General features: G+C 34.3%; 1 protein-coding gene across 4 annotated transcripts in view; it reads right to left on the bottom strand.

Annotated features, from left to right (window-relative positions):
* Positions 1–12204, bottom strand: part of Pcgf5 (polycomb group ring finger 5) — a 117801-nt gene that overhangs the window by 23861 nt on the left and 81736 nt on the right. For all 4 annotated transcript variants that reach the window (XM_046450087.2, XM_046450086.2, XM_046450088.2 and 1 more), the window contains exons 4-6: positions 9148–9203; positions 8976–9035; positions 7772–7920 (exon numbers count right to left, since the gene is read on the bottom strand). In XM_046450087.2, coding sequence (XP_046306043.1) covers positions 7772–7920; positions 8976–9035; positions 9148–9203 — 265 coding nt within the window. The remainder of the gene's footprint in view (positions 1–7771; positions 7921–8975; positions 9036–9147; positions 9204–12204) is intronic.

The raw sequence follows: 12204 nt of genomic DNA, 5'->3' as shown, positions 1-12204 counted from the left end.
TTTCAATGTGGATTAATTAAAAATTTTCATGTGACTTTTGGGATCAGTTGCCATTCTTGCAAAAAAGCAGTTAGAATTCTGCTACAAGTTTCACTGGACCTGCATAGCAATTTGTGTAGTATTGCCATCTTAATGATGTTGTCTTCTAATCTATAATCATTTGATGCCTTCACATTCATTAGGCCTTTAGTTTTTTAACTTTTATTTATTTTTAATATTTTTTAGTTGTCAATGGACTTTATTTATTTATATGTGGTGCTAAGAATCAAACCCAATGCCTCACACATGATAGGCAAGCGCTCTACCACTGAGCCACATTCCCAGCCCTAATTAAAAAAAAAAAATTATATATATATATATATATATATATTTAGTTGTAGGTGAACACAATACCTTTTATTTATTTATTTTATGTGGTGCTGAGGATTGAACCCAGTGCCTCATGCATGCAAGGCAAGCATTCTACCACTGAGCCACAACTCCAGCCCCAGGCCTTTAATTTCTTTTGACAATGTTTTCTAGTTTTTGATTAAATATATTCCTAAGTATTTTATTCTTTTCGATGCTACTCGAAGTGGAATTGTTTTAATTTCATTTTTTGATTGTTTACTCCTGATTTGTGTATATTGATTTGTATCCTGCAAACTTGCTGAGCTTATTAGCTATTAATTTTTCAGTAGATTCCTAAGAATTTTCTATGTATAAGATCTGCAAATACTTTCACTTCTTTTACAGTCTTTTTCTTGTCTATTTGCTCTAGCTAGAACATCTAATACAACACTGAAAATAGATGATTAGAACAGAAATCATTGTTTTGTTCCTGATTTTAGGAAAAAGTTTTCAGTCTTTGATCATTAATCATGAGTTTTACATGGATGTCCTTTATTTGGGTAAGGAAGTTCCCATCTAATTCCTGGTTTGTCAAGCATTTTCAAAAAAGAAAGGATGATAAATTTTGTCAAATGCTTTCTCTTACTTTATGAGATGATCATGTGGGTTTTTTACACCTGTACTTTATTAAAAAGATATATTAATTGACTGATTTTCATTATGTTGAATTGACCTTGGCTATATGTTGGTGTATATATATATTTTCAGTATATGTTGGTGCATATTCTTTTCTAGATAGATTAAGTCTGCTAGCATTTTGTTGGGGACTTTTGTAACTATATTCATGAGGAAAATTGACTCATACTTTTTCTTTTCTAAAATTCTTTTTTTTTTTTTTTACATTTGAAAAACTGTGGTTAAAAAACACATCACACTGAATGAATGAATTAAGAAAATGTAGAATATGTACACAATGGAGTTTTATGCAACCATAAAGAAGAATGAAATTCTGGCATCTGTTGGTAAATGGATGGAAATGGAGATCATGCTAAGTGAAATAAGCCAGACCCAGAAAATTAAGGGTCAAATGTTTTCTCATAGGTAAAAGCTAGAGACAAATAAAAGGGGGAAAAGAGAGCAGGGGAGAACTGGATATCATAAAGACATAGGGAAAATTAGTGGAACAGAAGAAGGAGATTGAGAAGGAGGTTTGGGAAAGGGGAGGAAATGCAGAATGAATTTAATGAAATTATGCTATGTGCATGTACCACAGTGAATTCCACCTTTATGTATATCTAAAAGCACCAATTAAAAAAATAAACAAATGAAAGGAAGATCAGTAGAGCATAGAAAGAATAGGGAGAGAGGAGAGGAAAAGGGGGACACTGGGGACTGAAATGGAGTAAATAAAATTCCATGCATGTATGATTTTGTCAAAATGAACCCAAGTATTATGCATAATTATAATGCACCAATAAAAGACAAAAAAAATCACATAAAATTGACCATCTTAACCATTTTTAAGTATACAGTTCAGTAATGTTAAATATACTCACATTGTTATGAAACAGATCTTCACCACTTTTTCATCTTGCAAACCTGAAACTCTATACCTAATAAACAACTACTACCCTTTCACCTCCCCTCTAGACCCTGATAACCACCATTCTATTTTGTTTCTGACTACCTCACATAAGTGGAATCATACAGTTTGTTTTTCTGTGGCTGGGTTCTTTCACTGAACATAATATCCTTTGGGATTATCATCCACAATGCAGGATGAAACAGGATTTCCCTCAAAGCTGAATAATATTCCATTGTATGTGTAATATCACATTTTGTTTATTCATTCATCTGGTGATGGACATTTAGGTTGCTTTACCTGTTAGCTATTGTGAATAGTACCTTTATGAACATGGATGTTCAGAAAGTTCTTTGAGACCATGTTTTCAATTTTTTTTTGAAAAAAATATATCTGAAGGTAGAATTGTGGATCATATGGTTGTTCTATTTATAATTCTTAGAGGAACTTCCATACTGTTTTCCATAGTGATTACACCATTTTAAAACCCCACCAACAGAAAACAAGTGTTTCTTTCAATTTCTCCACATCCTCATCAACACTTGACATTTTGTTTCATTTTTTTAAAAGTATAGTACCCATCCTAGTGGGTCTGGAGTAATGTTTTATTGTTGTGATATGCTTTCTCTGATTAGTGATGTTGTCCATTATATATCACATTTAGAGACATACCTATTTAAATCACTTGCCCAATTTTTAATCAGATTACTTGATTTTTTTTTGTTGTTGTTGTCAAGTTGTAGAGTTCTTTACATGTTCTGGATATTATCCCCTTCTCTGAGATACGATTTGCAAGTATTTTCTCCCATCCCACAAGGTGCCTTTTCATTCTGTTGACCATGTCTTTCTTTTCTTTTTATTTTTTTGGTACCAGGGATTGAACTCAGGGTACTCAACCACTGAGTCACATCCCCAGTCCTATTTTGTATTTTATTTAGAGACAGGGTCTCACTGTTGCTTAGTGCCTCACTGTTGCTGAGGCTGGCTTTGAACTCACGAATCCTCTTGCCTCAGCCTCCGGAGTCGCTGGGATTATAGGTGTGTACCACCATACCCAGCTTGACCTTGTCTTTTGATGCATAAAAGATCCATAGTTTTCTCTTATTGTTACATCTTTGGTTTTGTTACCAGGGTAATACTGGCCTCAGAGAATGAGTTGGGAAATGTTCTCTCCTCTTTTATCCTTTGGAAGAGTTTGTGAAAGACTGGTACTAATTCTTTAAATGCTAGGGCTTCTGTGGGAAGTTTTATTTTTATTTATTTATTTATTTTTTTTGCTACCACTTCATTTTTGTTTAACTTGTTATTTATCTATTCATATATTCCATTTCTTCCTTTTTATATTTTAATAAATTTTCCATTTCATTTGTTGGCATACAATAGTTTATAGCATTCCCTTATAATAACTTCAATTACTTTTTTTTAATATTTATTTTTTTTTTTAGTTTTAGGTGAATACAATATATTTATTTTATTTTTATGTAGTGCTGAGGATCGAACCCAGTGCCTCACATGTGCTAGGCGAGTGCTCTACCACCTGAGCCACAACCCCAGCCCCTAATCACTTCTATTTCTATAAGGTTGATAGTCATGGCCCCCTCTTTCATTCTGATTTTGATAAATTCATTCTTCTCTCTTATTTTTTGTTTTGGTTCATTCAGCAAAAGTTTTATCAATTTTGGTAATCTGCTCAAAGAACAAATTTTTGAACTTGAAATTTTTTCTTTTATTTTCCTATTTTCTCTTAATCTAATCTTTATTGTTTTCTTCTGTTTGATTTTAAAGTTTGCTCTTCTTTTTTTTAGGTGCAGACTGGATTATTAATTGAGACCTTTTTTCTTGTGTTAGTCACAATTTCACTGTTTGGGGCAAACCTACAACACTCAACACAGGTTGCCGGCTCTGCTTTATTCTCCACTTTTTGCTTGTGCAGAGCCTCAGCATCAGCAGTAGGTACAAGCTCAGGGTCTTCTCGTGACTTTCCTGAGCATGTACACAACCCTATGGCTTTTAGATTCTAAGGAATATGTCAGAACTTTTCAAAGCTCCTACTGACATCTAATTCCCCCCTTTTTTTTCTTTTAAGGTTAGTCTACTGACTGCCTATGCCTCAGAGAATCATGAAGTTAAACTATTTTCCTGTAATTATTTTGGAAAATGCCCCTTCTTCCCACTCACAGATAAATCTTTTTCCACTGGGCAAATTCCAAGTCAGGTCAGATACAGACATTCTTAAAAGTGGGGTCTTCCAGGAAACAACCAGACAGGATATTTTTTAAAAAAATATATTTTTAGTTGTAGATGAACACACAGTATCTTTATTTATTTTTATATGGTGCTGAGGATCAAACCCAGTGCCTCACACATGTGAGGCAAATGCTCCAGCCCCAGCCCCAGCCCCAAACATTGAAATTTTTGTTTTTGGTAATGAGGCTCTGAAAGAGCTCTACCTGTTTTGCTCCCTTGGTGCCTGAGAGATTGCAATACAAAATCAGGCTGTTAATTTTTCCTGTTTTCACAAGAGTCAGTCATCTTCTTGATTAAATGCTCCAGGGGTTGCTATAAATCTTTGGTTAAGTATCAGATCTCTGAAAAATGTGATCCTAAAAAATTGTTTCCAGTTTTTTCATAGCTTTTATGGAAACACAAATTTTTGGAGGTTCTTACTCCACTGTTTTTACTAACATCTTACTCTTGACTTTGATTTTCATGTTATAAAAGCAGTAAGGTATACTGTATAAACTATGCAACTACCCTGCCACCACATTTGAGAATCACAACCCACTAAAGTAGAATAAGACAGTTGAGAAAGCTATGAAGCAATACAAATGGTATCTCTTCCTCTGAGGGGTTTTCAAGGACAAACCATACATCACAAAAGATAAAATTAATGATTAAAAGATAATTATAAATGCCTACCACCCTTAGGAACACACTTCATAAATAACAAACTAAGCTCTAATTGAGAGATAAATGTTAAGCCTTACATAATTTCAGAAAAGGGACTCAACTAGGTATAAAAATTAATGAAAAGAATAAGGATCTTTGCTTGGGTCTGGACAGAAGCATAAAGTGGTGAGAAAAAGAGGAAAAAACACCAAAAAGGAAGAATTAGTCAAAGGTTTAGAGGCCTTGAAGAATTGATAACATAAGTCTATACATTCTAAATGCAAATCTTTTGTCAGATATATTATTTCTAACACACACACACAACTTATATGTAATGCAACCATCATTGGTCTTGAGAATGGAATTTTAATTGGGGGGAGGTTAATAAAAGATAAAAGTAGCAAGAGATGGGCTAGTTATAAAGGGCCCTGAATGCTAATGTAAATAGTGAAACAGTAGTTTGTAGGCAAAAAGGTGGCAAATCTTGGCCATGTCCTCAGGCCAAATCTGGCTAGTCACCAGTTTTCCTAAATAAAGTTCTATTGGAACACAAGCCCCCACTCATTCACTATTGTCCACAGCTACATTAGTGCTGCAATGAATAAGCTGAGTAGCTATAACACAGACTATCTGGCCTACAGAGCCTAAAACATTTACTCTCTGACCCTGAAATTGGTCATGATCCATGACCTTACCTTCTGACTTGCCCACACTCAAGCAAGTGACACTATCCCTCTATAACAAGAGAAATTAAGGGTATAGAAAACACTTAAGAAAATATGTTCCAAAATTAGATATAAAGGTTGAGTGGCACTAAACTGGGAGAAATTTTGCAGGACTTGGTGCCTGGTCAAAGGAAAAGAGTAAAGGATCAAGGATGATCCCAAGGTTTTGAAACTGTATAACTAGTTGAGAGATGGTAGTCAAAACACAAATGAATATTTGGATTTAAGTTAGGTTGAAAGTATAATGAATTTGCCTTAAGGAATATTAAGTCTGAGGTATTAATGAAACTCCCAATGAGCATTTAAAAGTATTTACAATGCTTCAACTTAGGAGAAATGGCAGGATTGGTAATAGGGATTTAAAAGTTCTCTGCATAGCTGATGGAGAAAAAAAAATGGAAGAGACCTAAAGTTTTTGGGATATACGTATATCAAGTGCAAGTCAAAAAGCAGAGCCAGTGGAAACAAAGTAGAAAAGGCCTGGGAGAGAAGGTTAGAATTGGGGTAGCATGGAAGTCACTTATAAGCCAAGAAAGTTGTTTTGAGAGTGAATGTATAAAGATGATGAAAAGTCTACCAAGGAAAGAGAAAATGGATAAAAGGTCAACTGGAATATGAGAGTCAGAAGTCAAAAAGGAGGATATTAAAGCGGGTACTTACTTTCTTAGATAAATTTCTAACCTTCATACTAGAAATCATGCTTTCCCAATTATTTATGAAACTACATTTGGCCTTTGTATTTACTTAACTTTCACTATGAGATAACAACTCATGCATTAGAAAGCTAAAGGATGACCACAATCTCGTTGAAGAAGAACTTTTAAGAAGAGATACAGAAGTGGCTGGGAAGAGAAACAGAGCCATAAAGACCCCGATGAAAACACTTACAAAAGGGGAGAGAGGCTGCTCTGGAATATAAAAAGCAACAGAGAAGACTGGAAGGACAAACAGGGACAGTGGTCATTTCTCTAAAGGTGGTTATACTTTATTTCATACCATGTCAAACCAACTCCCCATTAACAAAATCAACAATCTTAATGTATTCTGGCTCCTTGTATGCGTAAGACCTAAACAAGTTTCTGGAGCAATAGGTTTTTTCTTACAACTTATATCATCATTGCCTAATATCCATTGGCAATGATGATATAAATTGCATTGGCCCAGGATAATTTTAGCATTTGAGAAAAAACAGATGTCTGGTGGATAAATAATAATTGATCATATATATTATTGATCATATATATTATTGGTGTAAGATGCTGAGAAAACTTAAATGGAATTGAAAAATTATTTGTTTTTCATTTCCCAAGAGAAACATACCATTAAATGTATTATTAAAAAGTTTAACACACAGGCCTTCAGATTTATACAGAGGGAGTAAAATAAATGAGAGGAAATGAATAATGGATATAGGATTTGAAAAATACAGAGAATACAAAGAAAAAAACAATCTTTAATGAGCTAGAACAAAGTGACAAAATCTAAAGAGATTATAAAGTAGTAAAAAGTAAAAGTAGTAAATGTTTATAATGCAATTAAAGTTGACTGCAGTACAAGAAACAGAAAACATCATTTGAGCAATAAAGACTAAAAAAAATCAAGAAAGTATTTTAAGATGCTTTATGAAAAGGTTCAATTAATAGACAAAAGAGGGAAATAGGATTAGAAATGGAGATTCTACAGGAATCAAAAAGCCTTCAAGAACTTTTAAAGTTCACAGGCACTTTGCAACACTCAATTTGTGTTCATAGGCACTTTACAATACTTCAAAACCAATTAATTATATTATTCATACAACATTAGCCTGGGTATGGAAAACTTGCTAAGTTGCAAATTAAAACTTAAAAAAAGGACAAAATTAAATGAGAATTAATTAATAGGTTAGAGTCACTGCCTAGCATGAAATTACCTGAGTAGGTTACCAGACTTTAAAAAGGGGAGAAACAATGCATGTGAACTCCCAACAAAGGTATAGAAGGAGGTGGAGAAGTGGAGGTGTGATTCTTGCATTAGCCACTAGATGGTGGCATTGGCCCAATATAATTTTAGCATTTGAGAAAAACCAGATGTAAAAACAATTGCTTGACCATTTGTAGATATAGGATTGTCAGAGAAGAACATTCTAATGGGATATATTAGTAAAAACTTTGAGAATATTTTGAAACATTAGACAATTCCCTAACAAATTATCAAAGGTTTATTATAAACTTATCATTTAAAAGTACAACTGTATTTGTCCGCTCACCTTTACTACGTTGTCCCCTGATTGTCCATTATTTCGTAAACAATCTAGACAGATGGCAATTTGTGGGTCACTTCTATGATAGTCTTTATCATCTTGATTTTCATCACCTTCTTCATCTGCTTTAGGTTTGTCAACTTTTGAAGTATCGTCTACATAATTTAAATGAAATCAAGTTAGATGGAACAGAATATTTCAAATTAATCAACATCATTCAACAAAAATCAACTTTCTTAATAGTTTTTGAAGAATAATGAAAAGTTTTAATATCTTTTAACTGCTCTAATGAACTCAACAAACAAACAGAACTCATCAGAGACTTACCAGGGCCTAAGATTTCTAGTTTATTGGGACAGTTAAAGGAAAGATTCTAGATTAGCTAAATCTGGTCACAAGAATGACTGCAGTTAGTGATTAAGACCATTTTAGAAAGCAGACAGGATATAAAATTACTTCCAAATTTAATATATGAGTCTTTAAATTAAAAACCAAGTATTTACTTTTAAGTTTTATAAAATATTCTCTTTGAGTTCTTAAAATTTCAAATTATTAGATATGCATAAAGTCAGCTAGTGAAAAAATGAGTAGAATTCGTTTTTTTACATGTATGTAACTATGTAACATGTTAAAATTCCATTAGAGAAACTTGAATGGCAAAGTATTTAACATGTTAATACCTGTGTTTTTATAAAAACTGCAACTGTACAGGGATGCACTCCTCACTAGGCACATGGGTTTGTGTCATCTAAGTTCTGCCCATGAAAACTTCATTCCAGAGGATCAAAACATAGAAAAATCCCCTGGTCTGGCTCTCAGCCACATCTGTTCCCTTTCCTAATAAAATGAACTTATAAAATAAATAAAAATGTAAAACTCCTGATTAAGTGATTGAAAGCTATGGCTATTTCTTACTTCATTTTCTCTCCAGAAACTATTGCTATAATCAACTAATCAGTTTCCTCATTTATCTCCCTTTTCAAGCCCCAAAGTTGGGTTTCCAATATTTTTAATTATTCTCAGAGTGACTCTAGATTTGATAGATTTATGTAAAATCTCATGAAGAAAAATAGGTTAATAATGCAAGTAAAGGGATGCATGAATTTTCCGGATGAGAAAATTTAAGTTTGAAGAAAGATATTGGTTCACCAAAGCAACAAAAAGTTGCCAATTTGAGAAATGCTATCAGATAAAGACAATAAAAAGTTACCTTGTCCATTTTCTTGAGGCTTATTTTTCTTCCAAAATTCTGATTCACGCTCAAGTTCTTCTAATTTAAAAGAAAAAAGTATAAAAACTATAAGAACAATCATGAAATTTTTTAAGAGAAATGTTGATTTCATAAAACACAAAAGTCTCCAAGAACCTAAAGAGCAACTTACGTTCTCGTAGTCCAGGTACCAGCTTAAATATAATTTCCTCCAATGTATTATCCAACCTTTGGGGAGGGGAAGAATATACTAACAATGAAGACATCAAAATCACATATGTAAATACTTGCAATTTATATTTTGTATATTTCAAAATACAGAACACAGATGATTTTAGCATATCTAGCACACCAAACTCTGCTACATGTGGAGCACACCAATTTCTAGCTTTCCCCAGTGAGATACTTATTTCAAAAAATGGTACCAGACCCCAAATCTCTCGACATTCTCCCTTGATTATGGGGTAGTCTATTTTCCAACCCCAAGAATACAGGATGGCCTTGAAACTTGCCAAAGAGAATGTGGCAAAAGTGGCCCTGTGCTTAGTTCTGACCCTGCCTCAATAGCCATCAAACACTTTTACTTGTTCTCAGAATCCTGTTAGCATAAAAATAAAATAAAATAAAAAGCCTAGAGGATGAGACACCATGTGGAGGAGAGCCAAGTGGCCCTATTCAGGCTATCTTAGAGTAGTCCACAGACTGTCCACCCAATATGTGACAGAACTTAGCCCAAAGAAGCAGAGCAGCCTACCCAATGTACAGCTAATACAGTCATAGCAGTGAGCCCATCTCAAACCAGAATGACCTGCTGACCCATAGAATTATGAAAAATAATGAATGCAAACTGTCTCAAGCATTAATTTAGGGGTAATCTGCTATGCAGCAACAGGTGGATATGCTCACAAGATTTTTACCACAATTCTGGCTCTTTCCTAAAAAGGAAATTACCTCCATTCCTCTTTTCTTAGAAATTTAGACCATTTAGTTATTGTACTTTCCTAGAGAAAATATTCAAATATTTATCTTGACTTCTTTTTTTTTTCTTGTTTTCTTTTCCTGCTATAATAACCCTTCCTTTTCATGGTTTTATTTCTTCAACCCATTCTCTTGCTCCAACAATACCCTCTTTTCCCTCCATCTCCCTGACCCTGCTCAACATTATTCTCCTCTGACTTCAAACATGCACAGGTTTCTCACACCTTTAAAAAAACAAAACAACAACAACAACAAACCCAAAGCTATTACTCTGTTTCACAATCTTTTCTCTTAACTAGAAGAAATCTGAAAGCATAATCTATGTTATTTTAAAACTTTTTAAAGTTATAAAAGTTTTCAATTGCTAAAGATTAACTTTTCTCCTATATTGCTCTGTAGCAGTTTGACAGTGTTGCTTAATACGCCTCTCTGAAAACTTCCTTTCCTGTTTTTTTTCCCTCTCTCTTCTTGTCTGTTCTTTCTTTGTTTCTTAGTATCTTTCTTTTTACAAAAGTGGTCCTTCAATGTGGGCAGGGGATTGGTCTAGGACACCCACCCCCACCCCCGCAACATACAGGTATACAAATTTCTGGATGGTCAAACCTTTTACATGGTATAATTTGCATATACCTATGTGCACATCTTCCCATATACCTTAAATCATCTCCAGATTACCTACAATACCTAATACAATGTAAAGGTCACAGTTAAAATACTGTATTAAAAAGTCTGTAAATGTCATTAGCGATGCAATTTTTTCCCAAAATACTTTGAATCCACGGTTAGTTCAATACATGGTTGTAGAACCTACTGACACAGAGGACTGACTGTACTTCTGAGTATTCTCCATTGCTCTAAACTCTGTACTCTTTGAACTTCTCAATAAGCCATCTTTCTTAAGGACCTCAGCCACTTTTAGGCAACTAACTTTGAGTCTATCACATCTCTACTGAGCTCCAGTTCCATATTGCTAACAGAAGCTAAATACGTCCATCAACTCCTTTTGTTCATCTAGGTCCAGACTACTTCATCAACCCTCCTACAATAAAGTACTGAGTATCCATCCCACTTCCCCGCCCCCACTGTCTCATTTTTTAAAACTGAATTTCTAAATGACACTACACTGTACCAAATCAGTTCAAAATGAAAGGATTATCTTAACTTTTCTCTGTCTCTTGATTCATACACTTCTCACCAAGCCTCACTCACAGCTCCTCAAGGTTTCTCTCACTTATCCTTTCCCCCTTCCTTTCTCTCAGCCACCACCCTATTAGGCCAAGACAAAGAGCTATTTTCCTTTTACTTGAGATATTCACAATGATTCTTCCTGGAGCACTAATTTGATTGTTTCTCCGCTCAAAGACTAACTTCTCCCTACTACCTGTTATCAAGTATTTATATAACTTGAGTCCAACTTATAAATCATAACTGGCGCTATTTTCTCATGTATCTCTTCTCTAGCCAATTGGATTATTCAGTTATCCCAAGAATTCCTTCTGTTTCCAAATCTGTTTTTCTCCCTCATGTTTTTCATCCTGGCTCAGATGCTCTTCCTACTCTCTAACCAAACCAATGTTAATCTTATTCTTTAAGATAACTCAAATACTAACTCATTTACAAAGTTCCCCCAATTTAATGTTGCTATACACAATAAATAGTACTTTCCCCCTTCCTAACATTTTTAAACCAAACCATGTACATAATTTCAAAATCAAACTTCCCTACAAAGTTTATATTAAAACGTAACATTCTCACACACCATCCTCCCTATTCATGATTTCTACAATCCCAGAGGCAACCACTTTCAAATCCAACCTTTTTCTTCTAGTATTTACTTTCATGTTTCTACTTTTTAAAAGCCATACTTTTTTTTCTGTCTAGGTTTTTCTGACTTCCTTTTATGGAAGACAGAAGTTTAATTCTATTATATCATCCCATCATCCCCATTCCTCCCAACATACGCCCCCGCCCCCAGTACTGGGGATTGAACCTGGTTATTTAATCACTGAGTCACATCCTCAGCCCTTTTTATCTTTTATTTTGAAAAAGGGCCTCACTAAGTTGCTGAGGCTAGCTTGAACTTGAGATCCTCCTGCCTCAGCCTCCTAAGCTGTTGGGACTACAAGGTATATGCCACCATGCCTGGTCATTCCTCACCATTCTGATATTCTCACTGCTCTCTTTATACAGTTTAAAGTGATGTGATCCACAGGCAGTCATTAAAATCACTCCATTGCACATACCCTTGATT

Source organism: Marmota monax, unplaced genomic scaffold, assembly GCF_021218885.2.
Source record: "Marmota monax isolate L192 unplaced genomic scaffold, Marmota_monax_Labrador192_F-V1.1 WCK01_AAM20220418_F8-fsc00004, whole genome shotgun sequence".
Classification (NCBI taxonomy): domain Eukaryota; kingdom Metazoa; phylum Chordata; class Mammalia; order Rodentia; family Sciuridae; genus Marmota; species Marmota monax.
The sequence above is the reverse complement of the archived record's forward strand: the minus strand, read 5'-3'. Positions and strand labels throughout refer to the sequence as shown.